Source organism: Dendrobium catenatum, unplaced genomic scaffold (assembly GCF_001605985.2).
Source record: "Dendrobium catenatum unplaced genomic scaffold, ASM160598v2 fragScaff_scaffold_1021, whole genome shotgun sequence".
Lineage (NCBI taxonomy): Eukaryota > Viridiplantae > Streptophyta > Magnoliopsida > Asparagales > Orchidaceae > Dendrobium > Dendrobium catenatum.
Genome location: NW_021319483.1, coordinates 3190457 through 3218411, shown reverse-complemented (window position 1 = coordinate 3218411; position 27955 = coordinate 3190457). Strand labels below are relative to the sequence as shown.

The 27955-nt window shown below is 33.9% G+C and overlaps 1 protein-coding gene across 3 annotated transcripts; it reads right to left on the bottom strand.

The window, feature by feature from the left end:
* Positions 1 to 1393: 1393 nt before the first annotated feature.
* LOC110102038 (peptidyl-prolyl cis-trans isomerase CYP95) lies at positions 1394 to 27588 on the bottom strand. Of its 3 annotated transcripts, XM_020830182.2 has the most exons (14): positions 27477 to 27588; positions 26624 to 26758; positions 26272 to 26326; positions 24177 to 24265; positions 23856 to 23880; positions 21107 to 21145; positions 18851 to 18968; positions 14979 to 15136; positions 14334 to 14697; positions 13327 to 13439; positions 3394 to 3598; positions 2417 to 3310; positions 2262 to 2324; positions 1394 to 2078 (listed from the first exon to the last, which is right to left on the bottom strand). In XM_020830182.2, the coding sequence occupies exons 2-14, from the start codon at positions 26699 to 26701 to the stop codon at positions 1715 to 1717; spliced, it is 2565 nt and encodes an 854-aa protein (XP_020685841.1). In that variant the 5' UTR covers positions 26702 to 26758; positions 27477 to 27588; the 3' UTR covers positions 1394 to 1714. The 3 variants fall into 3 exon arrangements, with proteins under 3 accessions (XP_020685841.1, XP_020685843.1, XP_020685842.1); XM_020830184.2 differs by lacking the exons at positions 26272 to 26326; positions 26624 to 26758; positions 27477 to 27588 and adding an exon at positions 23997 to 24046 and having other exon boundaries at positions 24177 to 24271; XM_020830183.2 differs by lacking the exons at positions 21107 to 21145; positions 23856 to 23880; positions 24177 to 24265; ... (1 more) ...; positions 26624 to 26758; positions 27477 to 27588 and adding an exon at positions 20502 to 20576.
* Between the last annotated feature and the right edge of the window lie 367 nt (positions 27589 to 27955).

The following is a 27955-nucleotide window of genomic DNA, read 5'->3' as shown; positions in this document are numbered from 1 at the left end:
TAAATTCCATGATTTAAAGCCGTTAAATCGGGTTTACGAAATCCGGGATTCAATGCGTGCACAAAACTTTGGGCTTGATTTAGCATAAATCCACTAAATCCGATACCAGTCTGGTCGATGCCCATATGAGGTCATCATTTCGGATAGGATACGGCTTATCATATTATTTATGTTTTGTTTACTTCAAGTAAGAGAATGCGCCTGACTCAAATTTTATTGAGGATTGATTTTTATAGTCTCGTTAATTTGGAACACCGAAAGAATGTGTATTGCATCTATCTAAGAATTAACTCTACATATATAAAAAAAAAATTCGTAAAGTTTTGACTTGGATATTTCTGCCTCAGTTATGTTCATTTGTTTAGAGCAATAATATAAGATGAGAAAATATTTTATTCATCAGAGAAAGTTTACACAAAGAATCTTGCTTTCTTATTCCTTTGTGGCCCGTAAATATATAGTGACAAAGCCTAATCTAAGGAGAAATTCTTTCTATTTATTTTAGAAAGTAATAATTTGTGTGCGTTAAGAGAACATATACGGTAATCATTTAATTGCATAATTGTGACATTTTTATCAAATATACACAGCAAAATTGTTTTATGACATATAAGTGCTACTCCTATTTGATTTATGAAGTATACATTAAAGAGGAAAGCTCTTCACATTGTTATAAGCCGACATAATGTTTAGCATCATATATATCATACCGTTTAAATAGAAATGTATCCATATCATATCTACTAGGGCCTATTTGGATGAAAAATTGGTAACTTTTCAACAATTACTTTAAATACATTTTGAAGCCTAAGGTGACTTTGTTGAACCCATATATATGTACACAATAATTGAAATCAAAAACATACACATCATCTTTTCACACCATAGCGAATCAAAAATTATCACTTGACTGGAAACATTTGATCCTCTAAATCAATCTTTTAACATGAATGTTGAGCCAACTAACCATTCGACATGGATGAGATGACTCAAGTGAGGCAAGAGGTCTCGGTCATTATTACTGTTGAAGATATGATGAATTAGGCCATCAACTATACATTGGTCATAGATTTTCATTGAAAGAATATTAGAATGCAACCCAATGATTAACATATAGATCTTAGTCCGCTCCCATCATGTGGGTGAAGAAGATGATAGGCAATTATATACATGTTTTTAGGCAAGAATTGATTTCAAGCATTTAGAAAGCAATGCCTTCATTACTTCAAGTAAAGCAATTAGTATTTTGTTAAAAAGTTGCTGCAATCAATTAGAGAATGTAAGAACACAACATAAGAAAATAGTAGGTTCATTTAAAAATCATTTTTTAAATCAATTTGGAATTTAGATCACGACCACAGCATACCACAGCATGTCTGTCTTCCCCAGAAACTATCACCAACTTTCTCACATAAAATCAGAAGCATCTAAACAACAACACAAGGATCTTCACCAATTCCTAGAAACAGAATATCACGAGAATTAAACTTACAAGATCCTACAAATATCAAGTACAGACGAACCCCCAAAAAAAAAAAATAAAGTGCAACATAAACATCAAAATCAGTAACAGAGCAAATTTAGTTGCATGGAACAACCCAGAACTAGATTTCCTAGAAATGTCAAGCACTAAATAAGCATTTATATGGTGGATCCAGGACTGGTTCTCTCATCACAAACAATAACTAAAAACTAGTACAGATACCTGAAACCCTCACTTCTGCCCAGCAGAATCAGGGGAGCCATCGCCATAAGAGACCAATCCTTTCTTCCCATCCCGAGGACTGCTTGATGGAGACCTTGACACCGACTTCTCCTTGCTGGCTAGTTTTGGAGAGGGAGTATCAGGAGACGACCGCGATCTAGACCTGGAGCGAGATCCCGACGGACTCCTGCTTGCAGAAATTGACCTTGGCTTCTCAGAACGAGGTGCATCCCGGTAGCTACCATGAGATCTCATCAGCCGATCTGATGGAGGTGAGCGGCTGCGTATAGGGCTACGGCTGTATCCACCTTTTGGTCTGCCACGGTAACTGATAGGGCTTCTTGAAATGCTTCTGCTTCTTCTAGCTCTATACCTACAAATACAAATAAAAAATGACGCAGACTTCAAATAACTTCTCAAAGTGAAAGGAGAAAAGCAGTTTGAAACCATATGCAATCTTCATGAATAATGCATTTTTTGCAACCAAATAAGAAACTTTCAACAAGATTCATCATGTTTTTGGGAATCTGATAGATAGTATAACAAACGAAAGTACCTGGGAGGGGTCCTATATCTCCTAGGTGGAGATCGATCACGGTAACCTCTGTAGCTTGAATATCTGATAAAGTAACCAAAGGATATCTAATGAAATATTTAAACAAAACAGTTGAAGAACAAGTATCAAGAACTTTTATGTGCATGTTTCATCACCTATCCCTCTCATTCCTTCCGCCATATCGATGCAATCTGACAGGGGAACGGTCAGGTGATGGGGTGCGATATCTCCTTGCATAGGAATAACGCTGACTAAAACCTCTCCCTCTTCTGATGCGCTTAGGTGATCCATCTGGTGAAGCACTTCTTGATAAACTCCTCCTAACTGGACTTCTAGTCAAACTTCTTCGTGACCTCTGCCTTATAGGACTTCGACTTGCGACTCTTCCAGTTGATCTTACAGGGCTTCGGCTGGTGCTTCTACGAGTATCCCTGAATGGGCTTCTACTAGCAGTTCTATGTGAGGATTTCACAGGACTCCTACTGATACTCTTTCTCCGTGCAGATCTCAATGAACTTCTGCTGATACTGCGTCTTTCATGTATAACAGGGCTTCTGCTTACACTTACTCGAGCAGGAACCCTTCCAGAGCTCCTACTATCACTTCTTCGGGGCAGGGACCTTGCAGGGCTTCGGCTACTGCTTCTTTGACGGGCTTCTAGAGGACTTCTGTCATCTGCAACTGGGCTTTTGGTTCTTCGGATTGGGCTCTGGCTTATGCTCCTCCTGATTGGACTTCTGCTAATGCTTCTCCTGATTGGGCTTCTACTGGCGCTTCTAGGAGGGCTTCTACTGATGCTTCTCCCTGGGCTTCTGCTAATGCCCATACGTGGGCTTTTGCTGATGCTCCTACCAGAGCTTCTGCTGATACTTCTAACTGGACTTCTAACAAAAACTTTTTGAGATGCGTGGCCCTGGCTTTTATTGGGACTCCGAGGAGGGCTCCTGCTAATAGACCTCTTGGGTCTTGCACGTGGACTTTTGCTTTGACTCCTGGGACTTATGCTCATACTCTTGCTCATAGATTTCTTAGGACTACTGGTATGGCTCCTGCTCATCAATGTCAGAAATGTAAGGTAGTGGAAGAAGAATCAACAAAAATTCGTAAGGAGGTGATAGAAATATCTTTATACCTAGATTTGATATGTTTGTCACCAACTGCAGACAGAAAATCTGTACTTCGATCAGATTTTGCTTCTGTGATGCCATTGCTGCGCAGCTCCCCATTCTCTCTAGACAATTTAACTAATTCTACTGACGGGTTCAAAATGGAATCCTCTAGTGTTGGAAGACTAGTAGTAGCTTCTTTCTCTGAGATTATAATGGTCTGATTATCAACTGCCATGCAAATAGGAGCATCTTTAGGTAAACCGTCAAGCCAATATACAGACTAAAAACCATGGATGATAAACAATACACACAAACTTAAAGTGACCGTAGAAGGTATTTTTAGGAGAGTAAGACCATCTGTCAATCAACTTTCGTAACGGAAGTATAAAATAAAAAAAGAGTGAAAAGTTGCAACTTAATTTGACTAAGAAGCTCGTGCTTATGGAACAGTAATCGCATAACAAAGATGATCTATTAAGAGTATCCCCACAGCAGGCCAGTGATGAAGGACGAGGATTCCAAGGGTAACTACTATGCTGCATGGTATGTTTTCATGCAAAGGATAGTTGAAGATTCAAAGATTAATAGTTGGCAATTAATCGAACAACTCATCCTATTTTAATGAAAAAATTAATAGTACTTTAAGCCCAATTGATAATAAAATAATCTCCACATGTTTTAGCGGAAATTTATAAATAAACAAAATCTGTGACTAGAAGAATTAATTTTTTTTTAAATTCCAAACAGATCATATTTTAACCAAAATTAAGAGTACTAAACTAATTAATAAAAAATTACATTGAAAAATAGACGAACAAAAAAATCAGGTCTAATGCAGGTGCAAGAAAAGACTTTCTTTAAGAACAAACAGTCATACTTTTAACACGCTCTAATGAATCACACATCCATGTTGCACTCACAAGATTAAAAACTAAAAAAGATGTTGTATTTAAGTCAAAAGGACAAAATGTATCTTTGCTCACAGAAAGTACAAACTAAATGGTCTATACATGTGTAATAAGCACTAACTTATTCCTTTATTCTATTTTTAGTTTGTTTTAGATAGAACAATTCTATATTATAAACGTGGTGTACCCAAATATTATAAATACACATACTACTTTCTTATGTTATGGAATGAATGATTTATAATTTTTCCCTCTCTAGTCTCTCTTCTTCCCCCTCCTTCTTCCTTAAGGAGTCCACACAAACTCAAAAGGTGTTTTCTCCTTGATGTAAATCAAGAAGCATAACAAATGGCACTCTTGTTGCACTACCCTCATGACATAGCAAGAGGTTTCTTCTCAGCTTTTTGTATCTCATTCCCACAGTCCAGAACTCCAATTTCTGTCATTTTTTTGCCTCCCGCCTACAGGCCAGCAGCAGTCCACCATCCGGAGTCCCTCCTGCAAGCCGCAAGCCATCAACCTTAAGGCCTTCCATTCTTCTTCCACTCCAACAGCAACAGCAACAGCAACATCCCTCATCCCTCATCAACAGAAAACATCAGCAACCAACTGTTATTCTTCCACTCCACGGGTTAGCCTTCAACTGCAGCCGCAAGAAGCTCCTTCCACCATCCACAATTCTTCATACAGGCTCGGCTACCACTCACAAATTTGCTGCAGTTGCCCTCTTAACCACAGATTCCAACCAAGACCCTGTCTTGAAGAGTCATTCAGCCCTCTTTCCAGCCACCATACCTTTTCTCCTCCACAGAAACACCATTCTCCACCTCATAATATGATAGGAAACACTCGTAGATCTCAAGTAATTCCTATCAATATTTGAAAAACAGCAAGAATTCTCCACAAGAATCCACACAAAACCATGAAAACAGTAGATAATTTGTAATATTTGATGAAAGGGAAACGGAAAATACCAAGATAAAAATGATCCTCTATTCAAGAGGATCTATCTCTCCCAAATCTCTAGATGCCACTAGAGCTCAAAACCTAAGAGAGATCTCAAATTTCATCCAAATTCAAGATGCCCTAACCCTAGGAAAACAAGCAATTTAATGCATACAATCCAAAAAGAAATCTCTAAACAGTCCCTACATTCAAATTTCCCTCCTAAACTCCTCCCAAATCCTTCCTAATCAGAGCTTTTGGCTATGTAGTTTGAGCGGCCCGTATAGGAGGCGGAGAAGTTCCACCTCTATTGCGCGTGAGCTGGTTCCGTATGGACTGGCTGGACCACTCTAAAATAATCCTGCGGACCAACAGTCTCCACTGCCGCAGCCTGCTAACTTGCTGCATTCAAGAACAGCAACAAGAAATCTGCTGCTGCCTTCAAGAATTTCTTCAGTTTTTTTAGATTCTGTATCTGCAAGAATATCAAGAACAGAAGTTTTTAACTTATACAGCCATTTCTTCAGCCGCTACTCTTATACCTGCACTCAGCCGGTCAACCACTCTCCTGCATTCAGCAGGAGGAATCCACCTTTCACTCAGCCATCAAGAACTACAGTTTACAAGAACAGCAGGTCATTTCCCCAACCAAACAGCGCCCAATACAATAAGCAGCGAACCTCTGTTTCAGCTGCTGGGGAACCTCTGTTCCTCTTCTCCTACCATCTATGGCCTACAGATTTCCATTTCTTTCCACTACAAACTTAATTCAAACCTTCAGATTCTTTCATGAACGCATCAGGTTTTCTGTTTACTTGATTTTCTTTCCGCTTTTTTGTCAATTTCAGAAACTGACTTCTACTAGTTTATCAAGAACCCCATATTCTTCCGCTTTCAGCAGCCCTCACATTCTTCTCAGCATGACCAAAATAGATTTGGCAAAAGCTCTACAAGCAATGCAAACAAATCAAGAATTACAATTCTCTGAAATGCAAAAATCTCTACGATAAGACGATGTTCAATTTGCTTCCATTGTCTCATCCCTTCAACAAATCCATGCTTTCATGGATACCATAGACAACTTACTTGATAGTTTGTGTATTGACCATCCACATACTCCACTCCATTAAGATACTTCTTCTACTGGCATTCTTGGTTCCACCAGCCAAATCCCTTCTCCACAACAGCCACATTCTCCAACAGGCTTCTCTTTTCTTACACACCATCTACCATTATCCAATTCTACCTTTATAATCTCAACATTTGTTTCAGCCACCACAAGGTTTATCACAACCTTGTACCATTGACCAACATATTCATCTTCCACCCTTATCTCAATCAATTAACATCCATCCCTATCATTATTCATATTTTTAAAAAGATGGTATGGACCAATTAGTTTCTGAAATGCTTCACTCTGGCATTATTTGTCATAATCTCAACACTTTTTTTAGTATGAAGCGAGATGGTACTTTGTGTTTTTTGCATTAATTCTAGAGCCCTTAATACACACGCCATTAAAGATAAATTTCATATTTCAATAATACAAGAATTTTAAATGAATTATATAGATTTTTTTCCAAACTTCATTTTTGTTCTACCTTTCAGCAAGTTAGGGTACATTCAAAAAAAGTTCATAAAACTATTCATGACAGTCACTAAAAATTTCTCCTTATGCATTTTTCTCCTTCTAACTTTTTACAACTTAACAGCCAAGTTTCGTTACAATGAAAATTAAATTATCGAATGATGCCACTGGGTAACTTTTGAGACCCTATTCGTTTTTTCTTCTCTCAACCTTGAGGACAATGTTGTTTTCCAATTTCCATTGTGATGGGGTTGTTAGACATCAACAAATATTATGAGATCCTAAAATAATACAATCAAACTATGAAGCATGGGCCTCAAATATGATAGACAAATCTAGAAGCATAAAAATCTACCAAAAAAAAGAAACCAAAAATATATTCCACATAGACACTAAAACAAGCAAAGGACAACAATGTATCTTTGACCAAAGAAAGAACAAACTAAATGATCTATCGATATATAATAAAAACTAGTTTATTTCTTTTATTCTACTTTAAGTTTGTTTTAAATAGACCTGTTCTATAATATAAACTTGATCTACCCAAATATTATAAATACACCTATTATAAAAAAAGGTTATGAAATGAATGATTTATGGTTTCTCCCTCTATAGTCTCTCTTCTTCCCCTTCTTCTTTAGGAGTCCATACCTACTCAAAAGATGCATTCCCCTTCTTGATGGTAGATTAAAAAGCACAACACACGCCCTGCCTTTAGAAACAAAAATCATACACCTCTACAAAAGTTGCAAGACACGCCCTTATCATTTCCTTTTTTTAATAAACTAAGGGAATGTATGACAAAACTTTCTTTTAAAGAATACTGCCAACCACAACAACAATCTGCATGACCTAGAAAAATATGACAATGATAAATTGGATTTTTGATACCCTAACCTAACGTGGTCCATCATAGCATATACCGAATAAACTACCTAAAGCTTGAAAATACCCTCCTCAACCATTACAACCTTTCTCGGTCATCATGACTACATGACCTCAAATATAATAACAAACAACGAACAAATGAATAATAGAAACCAAATACTGAAAATAAAATATATATGATACATGGAAACTAATGCTTGATGTGATATTTCTGACAAAAATAAATACAAAACTTTCATAAAAAATGCTCAACTTCAACAAATTTGAAGTTCATTACTTTAGCATATGTATTCATCAAACAAATATAAATTGAAATTCTAAGCCTCATATGGTAACTCATGAACTAGCATAATCAAGTTCATCTTGTCAATGTACAAGTTGTGGCTGAAATCTAGCATCCATAATGGATACAATATCATCCATAATGGATATAAGTTATGCATAAGTATCTAACAGAGAATTGAATATTGACTCACAATGAAGAGGTGGAAAGAGTAGAATTTCACTAATTGACAATCGAGTCATTAAATAAGGTCTCATACAAATTAAAAAACTAAATGTTTAGTTTCATGAAATTTCTAATTTGCAGGCATTAGTTTCAATGTGTTGCACAAATTTTAAATGCAGTTGCCTTTTTTTCTTATAACTTCTTAAAAAAAGGCAGTTAGAAATATTTATGAAATTAAATGTATAATGACATTATCACCTAGCTTAAATTCTACGTAAATTTTGTTTGCATCAACATAAAGGTTATAATTGTCCGGATCAATATTAATTATCTATGAATAGGGGAATTGATAAATGACTCGACACGAGATCATACTCGAATTATTCTAGTTCGAGTTGACTCAATCACTCTTCGGGTTGGGTTTGTGTAGAACTGAATAACAAGAATCAACTCAAAATTGGCCAACTTTCCATTCTAGTTTTGGATTTGAAAAGCTAAAATACATTGTTAAAATATTCATGTATATTCTTCGGTTAAAAAGGACACATTTGACTTAGTTGGGTCATGTTGATACAAACAATATAGGATCCATAAAATAAACGAGTTAGTTAATTTCAAGTTAAACATTTTGACCTGAACAATAAACATGTCAGGTTCGGGTCAAGCATATTCGGATTAAGTCAACTTCAAGTCAATCATGAACCTAAACCATCAACCCAAATTGGCACCCCTATCAATGAATAACTTCAAATAATCCATGCAAATCAAGTAAATGACCAAAATGATATCCAGGCAAGTTATGAAAACACTACAAAAATAATATGATTCATTATATAAAATACTAATGATTCATTATTTGGAATACTAAAAATGGCCTATAACTAAATCCCCAAAAAAAAAGACAAATCACACAACTATGATATATATATATATATATATGGACATACAGCCTCTTCTACAAAAATAACCCAACTGATTTAAATATAAATTGTGAATGAATTGAACACTTTCTGTATTGATAAATATATAAAAAATTAAATTTTAGTTCATTTACCATAAATCATCTAAACAAATCAACAAAGAATTTGTCAAAAGATGTATTTTTAGACAACTCATTTGATTCATCATTAAGTAATACAAAGGTTAAGGATTCTGAGGTAGCTTGTGTCATTAATGCATTAGTAAAAAAGATGAGAGAAGTTTATTCATTAGTTGGCAATTTTCTATTTCATGGGTTATATTTATGACATTTGGGTAATGTTGATCGCCTTACATTCTATAGTAGCTTTTCGTGAATTTTTAGGCAATGCTTCTATGTTACTCTACTACTGCTTTTTGTGAGTTTTCGAAAGTGATGCTTCTTGATGTGATACTTACAAATAATTTAAGTACTAATGCTTCTTCGTTTAATTTACATAAATCTACGTAGAGCATTTTTATTGGTTATTGCTACTGTTGGCTGTGATTTTTTTCATGCCTACTAATGCCATAACTTCTCCTGGGATGTATGAATTTTCCCTCTTTTTGTTGCAAATGTGAATTGTTAGTAAATTTAAAGCTAAAGTTGACAATATGAGAAAGTGAGTATTATATGAGAAACGAAAACGTGATGAAGACAAAGGAAGCGTGAGAAAGCTACTGCGCAAGTGAGGTATCATGTGTATGCGAATGCGTAATGTGGGCAGAACGCGCAACCATGAACATAAGCACAAGAACAAGCAAATGTTGCAGGTGAAGAATCCTACAGAATTAGTGAGTGCCGGATTTTGAGATCAAGATTTTTTTTTGCCGGTAAACAATTATATAAACAAGAAGCGAAACCAATCTCCATCAAATTTTGCACTTTTTCAAACTTGTTGGCTCTGATTGATCCAATACTTAAGCATTAAAGTAATCAAGAATAATCAGATGATCCAAGAGTATGGGAAGCAGCTGTGGCAGGAAAGTATGGCTGAGCTCAGAAGTTATTCACTCCCTTTCCTTTCTCCATGCGTAAGTTTCATCTCAAAAAAGTTGTGGTTTGCTGTCCAGTAAGTTGAACACTTTTACGGACATATTTTAGACAATTGAATGCCTGTACAGATGCTTTATCCAACCTTTCTTAATTTTTGATTATTTCCCAAAACAGAGAATGTAAAAGGAAAAGACACGGAAGTAACACAATAAGGGGGATAGAGAGAGAGACAGTGAGAATAAAGAGTTAGGAGAGACCCCGAATTTGATTTTCATTGCATCTGAAGGGACACATTTATATAATACAAAAGAGAAATTCAAGTCTTGACCAATAGAAAGAATCAAGAAGTAAAAATCTCATTAAAATTTTGGAGTTTAAACTAACTTTCTTAAATGAAGAAGATAACTTCTCAAATTTTGAAAATCAAAACTTCCTTAAATCAAGGAGGGAACATCTCCGAAAAATTCATTCTAACCAGCATCCATAGATTCTAACTATTTTTATCCTAAATACAATGACTAATTATATCTTTACCCTAAAATCTAGGAATGGATAAGAATGTTACCAATTTAATCCAATTCTTCTAAACACCACTTTCATCCAAATCTCTTTAGGTTGCACATTTGATGCTGATTCCCTTACCAGACTCCAAAATTTTTTCTTCCCTAACTATAAATCTTATAAGAATGTACAAAAGCATTAAAATTCAAAAAAAAAGATTAAAAATAAAACCAAAAAAGAGAATGGTATTATTTAGCAGAACAAGTTAGCAGGTTTAAAGAGAAATTCAACCTCACCGCTTGGACCTTTTACAATATTTGAGACAAACTATAATAGGGAAAAATATTTAGGAGCATGAAACTTTTATAAAAATAAGCACGAAATTGAAACATAAGGAAAGCTTGTAGAAGAAATTGGAAAAAAAAAGGCGTAATGGAAGTAGGGGTGTAAGCGAGTCAAGCTAGCTCGTGAGCCACACCTCATCCAGCTGCGAGCTCAAGCTCGAGCTCGTGTATTAAACAAGCTCAAGTTCGAGCTTGACGAGACTCAGCTCGCGAGTCGGTTCGTCTAATATATTTATTCAATTTTTTTTCTTATTGTATTATTGTTTTTTAAATTATGTATTAATTAACTTACTGTAAAAAATTTTCTTGTGAAACTATAAAGCTATAAACTAATAAAAACAAATATAAAAAATGCAACTTTTTAAAATAATTTAAAAAATTGCATCACCTATTCAAAAAAAGTACTTGCAGTCACATCAATTTTAATACCCGAAAGAAATTCTCTTCTTCTTCTCTATGAGCTCAATCAAGAATGCTCCGGACTTCTCATTTGCACCCACATGCGTGCATCCTTCTCTCGCTACATCACGCACCTTCTTCCTCTCCAACGATGGTCGAGACTCTACGGTCACGAGCTGGCTCGTGAGCCCACCTTTCGAACAACGAGCCGAGCTCAAGTTCAACCTTTGCGCTTGGCATGAGCTCGAGTTCGAGCTTGGGATTTGGCCAGTCAGTCGAGCTCGATTTAGGTATGACTCATGCTTGACTCAACTCATGTACACCTCCAAAATTGATGCAATCTAGGTTCTAAAATAAGTAGGAGATCACTAGGAATGCAATTGACAAAGCTCACTTTCAATATAACATAAAATACACAAATATTGAAAACTAAGTAGGAAACGAAACTTAGAAAATTGATAAGAAAGCACACAAAATAACCAAACAACTAAATTAAAATACCCTCAGAACAACCTTGTAACGTCACCTCACATGCAAATCACAAAAATAGAGAATGATGCACAAAGGAAAAATCAAACCAGTGGTTCGCCACAAAAAATATAATCCAGCTCAAGTCGGCGCTCCTCCTGTAAATACAAACAAATGGGGCACAACAACACCTTACACTCACAATATTTGGAGAAGAAAGATACAAGTGGAAGGGAAACTATGGAGAGAAGAAATAGATAGAAGTCCGAGAAGAAGAAATGGGTGTAGGAAGAAGATAACTCTCAAGTTAGGAAGAAACCCTCAGGTTTGGATTTGTTTTGACCCACAACAACCTTTTCCAGTAGCAAATCAACCATATTATATAGGAGAAGAATGCCATAATTGTCCACTTAAATGTGCCACCCAAATAGCCAATAGAAGCCAATCAAGACAACCATTTAATGGGGAGATAAAACACTAGTCTAGGAATCAACAAGGAGGGGAGTTGAACGACTAGTAGCAGGGAAACCGAAGCCAGCATGGAAAACCAAAAGCAGAGAAACTAAAACCTGCATGGGGAACAACAAGCAACCAGCCAACATGGGAAGAAATGGGCCAAAAGTCCAATAAGGAAACACAACCCAAAATTAAATACCCATTTAGCCACCAAGGAGCAAGGAAGCAAATTCAACATAAGTGGAAAGCCAATGGAGTGGAATTACCTAAGAGCATCAAACCCAAGCATGATCATAGGTTGATTTCCATCATTGGGCAACATAAAAATAACATATAAAAAAATATAGTCCAAAATTACATAGCATCCAAATCTAGGAACATAAAATAAAAAATATAAAATGATAATCCTTGATTGTATCATAAATAAAAGGCACAAGAACTTTGCCAATATAAGGATGTTATAATATACTGAAAAACATGCCTGAGGACTATTCTTAATAATAAGTGCAATAATCTAAGAACAAAAACATCTAGGATTAGTTTTAACAAGCTTGGATTCATATTTCATAAACAACAAAAATCCTAGTTTTTTGTGCAAGAGCAGTAACACAAATTTGTTCACATCAAAATATTAAATATAAAATTAGAAGTTGATTACTATGATGTAGGGCTACCCACATACTTCTTACAAAAAGAGGAAAAATAGCTTTATATTAGGCCGTGATGATAGTGCTACTTGTATCACCCTAACAAAGCTATGCGCTGTGAGTTGTTGCAAATCAATTCCTTAACCATATTTCATTGGAATACCAAACAAACGGTCATAAATTTGAGTAGAGGTAGCACCAAGAGTTAACTGATTTTAGACTATTGGATATGATAAGAAAACAGTTAGAATACAGGCCATAACATTTAAACTAAGAAATTTAATGAAGATAGATATGCAAAAGCTAAACAAATTTGTTCATCATATCAGTCTTCTCGGTAATTTACTCCAAAATAGATGCAAGATGCATATGCTAAGACTTGAGTAGATCAAGAATATATAAAAGTATACCTGAAATATGAGAGGATAAATGGGACTTCCGAGCCCGTCCATGTCCACCGTCTTCATCTTCCTTAGAGCTCGTCTCACTCAAACTCTCCGTTTCAGTATCATTACCTGACACCCTTTAGCCAACAAAAACAAGTTTAAACTTCTTCAATGCAAGATTTGCAGAAAAAATAAGATCTATTCAATATTTCATATGCAAAACTCCATAAACATAAATAGGGTTGCCAAACCAGGTTGATGGTAAAGGCTCTATCAACCAATTCAAGTCTTAACCCATTTATTCTCAAACCAAATGTAAATTTTATCAACCTATTCAAGCCTTAACCCAGAATTGACCAACTATTTACTTATGAGTAGCGTTACATGCAAAACATGTCAGATTCTCAAGTCATAATTTACTGTTGGTTCAGTGAGTCATTATCACATCCCCTGCTCACAAACCTTCATTTGCTCAGGTCTGTTGATTTTAATCAAGTCTCTTAACTGAAAATCTTCAACCTCAAGCCCCCTCCGGCAGAAAAAAATAAATTATAACAACAGTGATTCCCCTCTCATATTTGCAAAGGTCAAAGACAAGTAAACAACACAAACATATATTATCATTAAGTTTATCATATATATATATGTATATATAGAAGAGCAAGAGGTCACCTCTAGCCGCAGGTTCACGAAAATCCTAACAAAGAATACTATTAGAGTAAAATATGAAAATGTCAAAACACTTGGACCAACTGATCACTGTCAACAGCTTGCACCTCTAGGAATTCTACACAGCCAAACAAAAAGGAACAGCAAAGAAAAAATACACCAAATCTAGAAAAATTTTAAACAACAAAGTTCATCAAATTACTTTAACGTAAAGGGCATTCAAACAAGTAATTTTAGGATAATAACATTTTGGATGGAAGAAATATAATTTCATCAAAGGAAAAACTATTAACAACATTCGCAACAAGTAAAAAATTATAAAACAAAAATAGGGAAAATTATAAAAAAGCACAGCAACTAACCTTCTTGATTTGCGTCTTGATCTTTTGGCACGCCTTCTCCGTCTTTTCTCACGCTTCTTATCTCTTTTTCTTTTTGCACGCTTGTACTTGTCACGCCTTGAATATTTTTTCCTTCTCCTGTATCTCTCATCACTTGAACTACTAATATCACTTGAAGATGAGTAAGAATCTGTCTCACTATCAGTCTCTGAAGGTTCAGTGTCGGAATCAGATGAACTGTCAGATTCTGAAGAATAGTGTCGTCTTCTTTTCCTTTTTTTTCTCCCTTTGTTAGACTTCTTATGCTTCCTCTTCCGCTTTCCTTCATCAGAATCACCATCAGAAGACCCATCCTTGCCCGACTTGGACTTGCTCTTCTTTTTGTCTAAGTGTTGTATAAAGTAAAAAAGGATAATTCAAGGGAAAAGATCACCAAACAATACAATTACAAGAATAATGAAAAAGTTCACATAAAAGAATCACTCATTATATCCGTGGGTGTCAAGCGTCATCATAAATAGCATATATAAGCCAAATAAAAGATTACACTAAGCGACTTTAAAAAAATCAGTAGCTATTCATGGTTAAAAATATTAACGAGATAAAAAAAAAAAAGTCAATTAAACCAACGTGATAGATGAAAGATGAAATAATATTATTACTTACCATTTTCAGTCAGTGTTCCTTGAAGTTTTCCATCGTGCAACTCACCGCAATCAACTATCTTTACTGGAACACAAGGTCTACTATCATCAACTTCAACACGCTCCATCTTTTTCAAAACTTCATGTCCCTTGATGAGCTTTCCAAAGACAACATGCTTCCTATAAAAAGGGCAAGAAAAACAGGCTTAAAAAATCAATAACTCAAATGATGACAGAAGATATTACATTGGGGCTGTTTAAAACCAGGGTTTAAACAAAGATTTCAGTCAAACCTTGCAAAACAGTAAATAATGAAGAACTTAAATCCTACATAATGTTAAATCCCATTCTCCCTCATTTTATCATAAAACCCAAATTTAATAAATCTGGGGACTTGACAAATTTAATTTAAATCCATGGTGTCTCTTCCAATCGGGTATAGAAAAGAAAGATATATGGGGCGGTCAACTTAAAGACATGAAATAAAGCAACGACATGATCAATGTGCTAGACAGAAGTAATGACGAGTGGAAAGATCAGATCTCAGAGATGAAAAAGAAGTACAAGACGAGTGATGATTTTGGCGTGGAGGAAAGTTGGGAATGCGGAAATCAAAAAAGGACTAGCAACTTGGGTAGGCAACCTCAAATGGAAAGGATTTGGAGAGGAGAAGCAAACAGAATGCGCCAAGTCCAAGCCAGGGCATGCGAATGTTAGAGGAGAAAAGCACAAGGAATAATAGCTTCAATAATAATTGAGAAAAGGTAAAGTTTATATTGAATTCACAGCTTTTGTCAAACAATTTATCAAGAACAAGCCAAATTAAACATCTATAATTCCAAATACATGCAATAAGTATCTCAAATATGTTGAACAATACATTTAAAAAAGTGATTAATGCAATCCCAATATTTTGTGCAAAATAAATAAATCCACATTGAAGTGATGTACCAAGTAGGTGTAATATAAGTCCCTTAAAACATCCCAAAATTAAGAGATGTAATGTGACCCATTAGGACACAAACCAGAATAATTTGAATTTTAAAGGCGGGCTAGTGACCGAGAAGTGCAGCAGGGAGGTTACTTTTTTTAAAGAATCCTAGGTCTTCCCATTCAAATGTCTGTGCACTTTTCTAACAACAGATTAATTTTCAATATTCCTTTCTAGAACAGGATTTAAAATTACTTTTCCATCTTAAGAAAATCTCTAAAAACTATCAATCATCTATGGTCAGAGGTATGTATTCTGCATAAAGTCGAAACTAAAGTTTTCAATCTTTCATTTGGTACCAAGCCAAGTAAAATCCAACTTATATTAGATCGCAAATGAAAATTGATATCAAATAGAAATCATTTTGACATGTAATTAATAGTACAAAAATGGCGCCATGTATTATTATGGACCTCAACCTATTCCAGAGATTGCAGCATATTTCAGATGGAATATCTCATCATAAGTTTTCTTGGATATTCATGTTGTGTAGGTTTTTTATGATTTTATCTCGCAAACTTATTATATCACGATATCATTTCAAATGGATCATATGATTTCTTTCCAAGAATTTTTTTGGTCAGCAGGGCCTTTCTCTAAATTTAAAGCTGCCGTTGCAATTGGCTATTTTGCACGAGGATACATTAAGTAACTTTCATTTGAGATTTGAAGTACGTGTTATTAATACTTGCACAAATTTTTTTACCATAGTTATCTAATCCAGTATAGAAATGTAAGTGTGGCAGAGATGAGGATGCTCAGGTGGATGAGTGGCTTTACTCTTAGAGATAGGATACGAAATGAGCATATATGTGAAAAGGTTGGAGTAGCTCCAGTAGAAGATAAGATTAGAGAAAGTCGCCTTAGATGGTTTGGTCACATAAAACGGCGGCCTTGCGATGACCCGGTTAGGAGAGTAGAGGTATTAGATTTGACTTATGTTAAGAAAGGTAGGGGTAGACCTAAAAAGACTTGGTTAGAAAATATTAGGAATAACCTTTCTTTATTAGATTTAAACGAGAATTTGACTTTTAATAGGACACAATGGAGAAAAAGGATTCATGTAGCCGACCCCACGTAGTGGGATAAAGGCTTGATGTTGTAGTTATCTAATCCAGTGAATTACATCTGCAATTTGACCAATTTTCAAGAAACGGACTTCGCATGGCTTTGAATCATCGTAATCTGTGAATGATGTTCATTCAATTATCTGTTTAATTTGTTGTGGTTGTGATATTTTTTAAATATGGGGATGCATTTCAGGATAAATAAATTAATGAAATTATGCATTTCCTACAACATCCGTTGATTCTGGCATAGTTGTAATGGCAATTATTATAGAAAGTCTTTTTCATGATTAATTAACTATTATAAGGCATGCTTTCTTTTATTTTCCTTCTTAAAGGTAATTTAGTAACTAAAAGGTCAAGTGTTATTTGGCATAACATATTCATATAAAGGACTTCCTAAAGAGAGAAGAGGAGAATTCTTTGTGAGTTTCTTTTTCAGCTCATCCTGAAGTTCGGAAAGGGTTTTCTTGTTTTAGAGTGGACTCAGGTCTGGAGAGGTTAGGAGGAAAGGAGATCATACTGGAGTCCAGGACCCCACAATAATTAATCATCGAAACTTCAGGAAGCTTCTTTGACAAATGTCCAGGATGTTTTATGGTGGATTCTTGCAACTGACCAGACTGCCAAAACCACTAGAGGCCTAAAATCCCTTACGTTTCTGTCAACGACCGGAAATAATGTTCCTGGACTTTAGGGCGTCAAAAGGTAAGAATATTGAAAGGATGTGATGCACCAACACTTCTCCTCAATGAGATATGCAGTCTTCTTGGACACGCCACGCCTCCAATACATATCGGACACATCTCTAATTAAAAAAATATTAAAAATAAATTGGACACACGTGTCTTAAATATTTTATAAAATTTTTTAATATAATTTCTTATATTTCAATTTTTTTATTAAGAAATAAAAAACTTGTTTTTCATTTCCTCTCAACAATCCAAATCAATTGTCCGCACTCAATGCCCCATTCCCCAAACATACCATTTTCGTAGAATGTAAGAAAATATTGAATTTACATAGTATAACCGCCCTAATTTATATGTAGAATCTTTATTTAGGTGCGGGCTTATGGATTAAATTTGCATCTATTGAGCATTTTGATGTAATGTGCATCCCTTATACATCCCTAAATTTAGGGATTCAATGTGATTTATTAAGACGCATTAGAAATAATTTGAATTTAAGTCTCCACTAGGCAACTATCAACTTGATGATAAGAATGCAGAAAGTTATTTTAAAAGAGTCCAACAACAATCGGTTTGTTTTCCATCAAGCGATCAGTTTTTTGGATTCATATGGCAATATTTACGTTTCAAAAGGAAAATTTTAAATATTCTTTATCATCTATACCAAGAAATATGTTTTAACTTGAAAGTTCATTTCAAATTTTTCGATTTTTCATAAGTTCCTTATGACTAATGATTTTGTGTATCTTCATCCTCATGGAAAAAGTCACCGATTAATACAAAAAATGTTCACATTACTCAGGAAAAGCTTTCAAACATAATAATCTATGAAAACTTAAGACTGCTTAGAGCTCAAAAACAACTGAACAGAAGGGAAAACACATAAAATATTAGTAAATAATGTCATATTAAAGAAGAAATCTGAAAGACGACTACAATTCAGAAACCATGTTTTAATGCATCCCATAAAAAGGAGATAAGAGACTCCCAGTTTAAGTCAGTAAAAGTAGAACCGATTTTAAAAGCCATTGCAAATTGAAACTGATAATAAACCTGATATTCCATTTATGCAGCAAATCCAAACAGACACAGACATGATATTAGATATAAGAAAAAAAAGTAAGAACAGTAATCAGAAACAAACCCATCAAGGTGGGGAGTGGCCTTAAAAGTGATAAAAAACTGGGAACCATTTGTGTCACGTCCAGCATTTGCCATTGATAGAAGTCCTGGACCATCATGGCGCAGAACAAAATTTTCATCTGCAAATTAATCAAAAACATACAGATTAGAAGAAGAAAAATTGAGACGCTACTTCAGCAATCATTTTTGCAATACTGCAAAAAGAATGGAACAAAATTTGGAAATGAGGATATTCAAAAAATATTCATATACTCATAATTACTTGCAGAACTATTGCTAAGGTGTTCGTCAAAGATATATGCATCGAAATACATTTAACATGACTAAAATTCTCAGTGCATGCCGGATTTTAAACCGCAATTTAAGAGCATTTCTTGATACTAAAGAATAAGCAGTACAAAAAAGGAGCTATTTTTAAGAAATACTTTAAGGAAAAACAATAACATACATTGACAATATTTTTAACCATTCTTTCAAGTTAATCCTCCAAAAAAGCGCTAGAGTTGCTAAATTTTCCATAAGATGCATGAATTGTGAGCTACAACTTGTATAAGTGATTTAATAAAGATAGAAACAGTTAAAACAGAAAGTAAAACCAATGTAATTCAGCACAATAAAATAGGGTAACGGAAAATAAAGTAAAAACTGGTTTGCAAACCACAGTCAGCTAGAGGAATACATCAACATATAGAAATGAACCAGGAATATGCAGCACCCATTAAGAAAGTCAAGGATCTGGAAACTGAAAGTATCAAGTTTTCTTCAACCATTTGAATTAAATAGAAAAATTACAGACTTTCAAACAAGACAAGTAAAACCTGATTCACTAATTCTACCAAGTGACAAATTGGATCAATGCAAGATCAGTTCAATAAAGAAGAATGTGAAATTATAGCTTATCATCATCAACACTATAGTGGTATGATAAGCCTCCAAAATCCCATAATGGGTGCCAAGCAAGGGACATCAGTTCTTTTTTTCTAATTATCTCCAAAGGACATCAAGTTTATGTAAATATTAAATAGATCGGGGAAATCAACGGAAAATATGCTGCAATTTTATCCATAGAACTTCAACTTTATGTTGATGTACACATAACAAAGATTGTAAAGAGTAACAGAACATCTAAAACTAAAACTGTTGTACATCTCAAACTTTAAGAAATTTACCCAAACAACAAAAGTTTGAGGCCAGCAAATTTAAAAAGATATCATTTTTTGGGATAAAATTATTCCAGGTAAAATAAAGGGAAGAATCATTAAAAAAATTATATTTTCCATTGTGTCCAAACAATTTTTAAACAAAAGTTTCAACACTGAAAACAAAACCCAAATGAATAATTAAAATAAAAATGAACCATAAAATGAAAGGTATTACACTTTTTCAAGAGCAAGATCCTTGAAAACACAAAAGCTAGAAGCCCTTTCCAAAGAAAGGTATATAAATAGTTTATTGCTACCTTTAACCCCAATTTTAAGATTGACAACCTAGTAATACAGAAAATGGACCCGTAAACTAGAGCATAGAGCTCATTACTATCTTGAACTCCAAATTTAAGCTCTTTAATGTAAGAACTGAGATAGACCCTTAAACACACTAGCATATAATATTGTCATGCATAGAAATGTACAGCAATAGTTATAGAAGATTACCATATTTTCAAAAGCCTGACTTTCAAAAGCCTTTGATTGGATCCAACAACAGAGGTAGGTTGATTCAGTAATAGTTGGTCATATAAAATTCAAGGCCTAAGTAAACCAAGTATCAAAGAAATAAATAATGTCAAATCAACTACCAAAGAAAGCAATCCCCACAAACCACAAAATTATTGAAGACTTTTATATCTTCCGGGTATTAAATGTCACCTAAATTATGAATAAAGGTTTGAAATAACAAAAAACATATGAGGAAGCTCATCAGGACTTGCTTTCAATAGGGAAAACATTGCATTTGAAACTCTCCCAGGCTATGTACTCAAAGAAAAAGAAAAATGTTTAATCAGAAGGGAATAAAATATTGTTTTGGAGAAATGAATCAATTTCCAGAACTAAAACCATACATTATCAAGCTCTACTAATGACAAACAAGACCCAGCACACAATAGCGGAAGCATCCATTTTTCACAAAGAAAGCAGAACACAATAAATCAATACGCAAAAGTAAACCAAAACTGAATATTGAAACTAGCCCGCATCACAAATTGCATTAACAGAACACAATACTGAAAACTGAGTAGCCAATTTAACTTCACAATTACCTGCAAATTTTCCACCATAGATGCTCTCTCCACCAGTTCCTGAAAGCATGGAAAAGTTGTAAGCATAATAATAAATGAAAGATGAAATCATTCTAAAGATGTAAAATAATAACAGCAGAGAGAGCACAGAATGAAGATGACACAACGCTAGAACTTAAACTAAAACCACAACAGGACATGTAGAAATCACTAAACCCTCCCACAAAAAGGGCGGACAAACAAAAAAACCCTATATGCTTCAGGCTGAATAAAATGAGATGAAAAGCTTAGGAAACATGGTTGACGTGACAATCATCAACATCAAGATTAGCCAGATCCCAAGTATTTGTGAGTGGCTTCATTAATCCTTCTTCTCCATTCATTTATATAAATTCTCATGTTCAAGTAATGTTTGTAATTATTTATTCACAACTAACAATAAAATTAAGTATGCACTTTTACATGCTCTAATTTTCCACACTAATTCTACCAGCCCATCTTATTTATAAATTTTCAGCTCCCATGGAACATCCCAAACCAAGTTTATTTTCTACAACATTTTCTTTGATAACTGCTACTCTAACAACCTCCCTAAGTACTCTTCTCTACCAAGATGTACATCACTCACATAAACAAAATCACAGCAGATATCTCTAAATTAAAAATTCCTTAGAAAATGTGCTACCATGTACCATCATATTTCTAAATAGGTTCAAAACATGGATTAAAAAAATCATGATAAACCAGCCCTCTGAGGACTAAAATTAATAGGAATCAATGTGGTAACGATTAAATTTAGGTTCATTGGTATGTAAAATGACTAGCCATTAGGTTCATTGCTATGTAAAATGATTAACCATTAGGTTCATTGGTAGGTAAATAGGTTAAAGAATGTTTGCACGAGCATAACACTAATGACTGAAATTGAATCACCGGGAATTAAAATCTCAAAAGTTCAGAGGTTAAAATGAATACTCCCAACTGGAGTTGGAGTAATAGAAAACAGATTCAAGATTACCTGATGTTATTTGACTTTTGAAAAGAACATTTTGGAAAATCAAAGGCTAAAATTAGAATTTAAAAAAAAAGTTTTGGAGGATTTAACTCACTCTTTTGAGCGTAAAATGGTATGCAAGCAGAAATAACTTGGATTAAAAAACAATTTTTTACCCATATGATTCACATACTTTCACTGAGTTCCTTGAAAGGGCCAAAACTGTGGATTAGAAATTGATGCTGATGACGGAATACATTTTTTTACCTCCAAACGAATTGATTCGGACTAGATGATGTCCTTTTAGGAGAAATAGGATATTGAACTGGATTTATTCATGCATAAATAGGATTGTAAATGAGCATGTTTATTTATCTGAGTTCGAGATAAGTTTGAATGAGAATTCAGTTTTAAAATCTTGTTTATTTATTTTAAAATGGGGATCAGGCCAAAATCAAACTTTATTCAAGCCAAGATAATTCTATATTAGATCCTAATGATTTAAACATATAGCCCAAATGTTAAAAAACATTAGAATTATAGATTTTACTTAAATCGGCATAATTCATTAAGTAATAATTAAATTGTTTAGTGAAGTTTAAATATTAAAGAGGAAATTTATAAATCTATATCTCTAGCCATTTATTAGATCATTATATCATACCTATATTTCTAATAATTTACATAATTTTTTTAATTATTTTTTTTAATAATTTAAATAATTTGTTAAGAGTATAAGATATAAGAAAACTGATACAATAATATATAATAAATTCCAAATAAGTCACTAAATCAAAATTTTATTAAGTAGTTGTTAAACAACAAACAAGCATATTCACAAACAGAAATGAACAAACAAAATAATATTAAATTTATTTGTTCATATGACCAACTTTTACAAATTATTCAAACTTGTTCACATAAATAAGAAATGAACATAAATAAGCCTTAAACAAAATATTATCGAGTTTCTTATCAAGTGCACCGTATCACATACAAACTTATACACATCTATATATAGGTTGGTAACTTGCAAAGAAAGATGAAAAGGGTTTGAACAATTATTATTTCTTAAATTTTTAGTGATTACAAAATTGACAAGCACTATATACCTTTCATAGTCTATGTTCACTCACATTTACTAGCCTTGACTAACACGTGTTATCTTTATGTTGATGGAATATTTAATCAATTCTTTGGGCAATATTGGGCAATACTACAATAGGTTCGCAATTTTATGATAGTTTCTGAGTAGCATCTGATAATGAAATTAAAAAAACTCACAAAACAAAACAAATCATTATTTGACCTTCATTAGAATTCACAATAGCAACCTATTTCCCTTCTACTTATATTTCTACCCAAATAGAAGGGCTGATGCCGGATATGGAATCTTTGTGTACAATTCAAAGAGAAAAAAAAACAAATTTAGATTATTTTCAGGGCATAGCTTTATGATTGTGATATAAAGAGTAGAACAAAGAAAAAACAAGAAGAATTCACAGTAAATTGCTTCTTTTCCCTTCAAGATGCTCCATGGAAGAAATATCATAACTATGACTTCCCTGCTAAAAACTGAATTACTTCAACAAAAATGTGCCACAAAACAACGCAATCAATGCTCAAAGTACAAACAAATCAACAATGCCATCAAAATAAACATGATAATAGATAAAATGGCCCATACAGGTGAAGAGGTAGATCATCTTTGAAACATTAAAAAAAGGTAAAACGCTCAACAATAAGGTGGAGGACAAAAAGAAGCAGATAGCATACCATCTCGTTTTGAAAAATCTCCTCCCTGCAAAATACAACAATATATCAGATAATTTTAAAGAAAGAACTCTAATGTAACCAAATATGTCTTGGCTAGTGATAACACAGTGAAATAACATAGATAATATAGCAAATCACAACCTTAATTACTAAAACCCAAGAAAAGAGGCCCTGACCATCATTCCTGTATCCTACATCATAAACATGACAAACTGACTAATATATAAAATGGTTGCATCTAATTCTAGGCAAATGATGAGAATATGCCAACAATCACTCATTGTACTAAGAACTTATTAAAAAAGCACCAGAATAACATACCTGTGCCATGAATCCTCGAATAATACGATGAAAGATTGATCCTTTATAATGAAGCGGTTTCCCTGTTGTACGGCCCACACCCATTTCACCTATGATCAAACAAAATAAATGGATCACATATGATTATTATGTCAACAAGGACATAATCAGATCAGAGTTCATTGAATGTTACAGGAACATTAATACAGCTACAAATTACAAAATAAAGTAACATTCCGAGTTTACATAAAGCAAAGAATAAAATTTCAAAAAAATGAGTATATCCTGTATGAAAGCTTTCAATAGTTTAAAACGACACCACTTCACATCAATTCACTATCAGTAACATACTTTAAATGGGATTTCAATTTTTATTAGCAGAATTCATCTCAGTCATGCACTTATAACAGCTTGTCAAGTCGCAGACGTTAAAAAACCATGCTTTAAATAACATTAAGGTACCTCAAATTATTTCATGGAATTATTGAGAATAATAAAAAAAAAATCATTTTAAAGTAATATTATGGCACAATTTATACATCAATAAACATTGTAAATACGTAAAAGTTTGGTGCCAGACGTATATAGAGTATAATTTGGAGAAATTATTGAATCAAAACAACAAAATAGGATTACTAAAAAAATTACTTGAATGAATTCAATAAGAAAATGATTGAGACATAATTTATAGAAAAGAACATAATAGAAAGCCAAAAGAGTAAATCAGCCCACAACAAAGATCAAATTAGGACAATTGGCAATAGATCTCAAAGTGATCAAGTAACCCAGCGTAAGATCAACTCTAAGTCATTCAATGTGATCTCGATCCCAGCCAAGCTTGAGAAAGGTTGGCTTGATATGCATGAACACGCATTAATTCAAATTAAAATAAATGCACATGCATATACATTTTAACTCAATTTCGAGCTAGCTAAACTTGATCAAGGCTCGGCCAAATTCAAGTTAGGTCTAACTCAGGTTTAGCTCATCAATCAGCTCATAGACTTAGATCCTACCTCAACCTAAGCCAAAATTGATCCAATTAATAAAACTTTGAACAAAACTCACAACACTACCTCAAAAGATAGAATGGGATCATTTTCACAGTTGAACAACTTAGGAGAACAACCATTAACAATAAAGGTTCCAAAAAAAATCAAAACTAATATTTTTATCAAAATTAGGAAAAACAAACTAGCCTCAACTCTCACCCAATTTTGAATTGTTAAAACAAGAACTTTATGTAAGGGTAACTTCCCCTGCTAAAAAAGGAGAGAGCGAAGGAGGGATGACATCAAAAAAAAGGAATAAGAATTAGCTGAGGATGATTATAATGAGAACAAACACATATATAGATATAGTCAAGTAAAAACAAACTAGCCTCAACTCAAAGAAAAAAAAATCCATTTGTTTACCCAAGCTGAGTTCAAATCTAATTAGAAATGATAGAATTCACCCACAATTCCAACCTTCGAGTTAAATCTATTAATTTTTCAAAATATTTTAAATTATTAACTAGGATATATATATATATATATATCCTATGAAATTATTAGCAAAAAGGTTTGCATATGAATATGAAATATAATAAAAGTATATTTGTGTGAGTTTGCATGTAAATAAATCATATATTGATTTGGTTTCAAGTTGAATCAAAATAACTTCGAGTGAGTCATGTGCAAGTTTGGGCAAAACTATTTCAATTTTGGATTGATTAAAATTCCAGCAATTGTTAACGGGCTTCAAGTTTTTGAAATAATTATCAACCATAATAATTAAGAAAATGGCAACAACTAAACTTCCTTCTTTCCATGACTGAACCAATAAAGATTGCAAAGCAAGATACTTTCAATAAAATGTTTGCTTAGTGTTTATGGAACTACATAAACACAAATTGCATCAACATTTCTAGTGAACTTTTGGCAACATAATAAAGAACCAAATCAAGTTTGAAAAACAAAAATTCACTAGTAAAAGGCTCATAATTAAAGTGGCTTTAATATGTTAAGTAAAAGGATTAATCATTATACAATATTGTAGTCATATACCACAAGAAAACCCCTAGTTAAATGACTTGCATGACAAGAATGAAAAGAAGGTGTTAAGAAACAATTACCTGTGCAAAGAGCACGAAAGTTTTCGGACGTCTTGGGGGCAACATCATAGAAGAGCTACAAGCCATCAAATAGTTCAAGTAAGAATCTTTCAAAACACAATGTAGATGAATCTGATCAAGCAAAGAACATGTGCACTTTTGCCTTTTTCATAGTTTCAAATTGATTTCAAGCCTTTGTCGTAGACTATATGAAGCATTCTTACTTGTTAAACATAAAGCTACCAAGCAACCATAAGGCTAACAGGAGCTCTATATGTACAGATGCCAATGCAATTAATCATCTTGAATAACTATTCATTTATTTGGAATTTAAGATTCAATGGTTAATCCTAAAAATATAGTGAAAATGTACCTCAAAGACCATTCTTCTGGGAGATCCGCCATCAAAAGATATGTCAAAGAAGACAAACTGATTTTTTGCCTTTGCCATTATCAAAGCCTAAACTCATGCAAACTCTTCAAACGACTTGCACCAAATGGAATTAGCCTGCAAAATTTTACAAGACTATATTTAACACAAATGCCTTCCAAAATAGTTCATGAATGATTGTACAAATCATAGATGGTCAAAAATAAAGAAATTGATAATTATTTTCATTTATAATTGAGGAATTAACTCTGCTATCAACCTTGTATGAAATTGTACACAAGGATATAAACAATGATAGTTCGCAGCTAATTCTCCACAAAAAGCAAGCTATAACCACAAACAAAAGACAAGCGTGGAAAAACCCACGTTACTTTATATTAATTTTGAATAAATAAAGCATCCCAACCAAGCAGAAAGGCAGAACAAAGTAATTTTGAAAATACATAACGAAAAACATATAGTATGCATATGAAACAACTAAAAATCACGCTAAAGAAGAGATCAAGAGCTCACGGATCGGAAAAACACGTGTAAGGCAAATAAATAAAGCTAAGGTGGAAGAAAACGCTAATCCCTATCAAAATGCCAAAAACCATACCGCGCAAGGGGATCATCATGGCTGTCCACAGAAACTCTAAACCTAACAACGAAGAACGCAATCAAGAAAGAAACGCTGGAACAGATTACTCAGATAAAGAAAAAGATCCCTGTAACCAAATCCATTGCAGGAAATCCTAAGAGAGATCATTTGCAATTTATAAACAACGATTCAATTTGGTTGGGATGGACAGAGAATAACATGCGTCAGGAGGATCTGAAAAAACCCTAGACTTACCGGGTTGGAGAAAGGAGATGCTAAGAGCAGCTACTGCCGCTCTCCGCCACAGAAACCGGAAGATGAAAACCTAAGAAGAACTCAGCGCGAGTCTGGCGTGACACTTTTATTCGTTCGTTCGAGTTCACAGAAATACCCCCACTCATCGAGCATATTCACCGAAATTCGCACCCGAGAGCACGTGCGGCACGTGCGATGGACACAGATTGTACGCCAGTGCCTCCCATTTAGTGGGCCGGCCCATCCCGTGGGCTGGCTATCTAGAGCAGGTTGATTAAGTGGGCTCCACTTGTTAAACAAGCTTCAATTTGATGAGTGCATTCGAGCGAATTTTGACAACTTGTTCGGCAATTAGCGATTCATTTAAAATTTGTTAGTATGCTATATTTAAATTATAATTTAAATACTTTACTTCAAATATTTAAATTAAAATATTTGCTCATCTTCTCTCTCTCCTCTCTTCATCCTCATAATCGGCG

Coding starts and splice junctions, on each gene's coding strand:
- LOC110102038 (XM_020830182.2), bottom strand. CDS start 26,701: ATGGCAAAGGCAAAAAATCAGTTTGTCTTCTTTGACATATCTTTTGAT. Junction 24,266..26,271: donor CTTTCGTGCTCTTTGCACAG/GTAATTGTTTCT, acceptor GTTTGATCATAG/GTGAAATGGGTGTGGGCCGT. Junction 3,599..13,326: donor TTTATCCTCTCATATTTCAG/GTATACTTTTAT, acceptor TTTGCATGGCAG/TTGATAATCAGACCATTATA.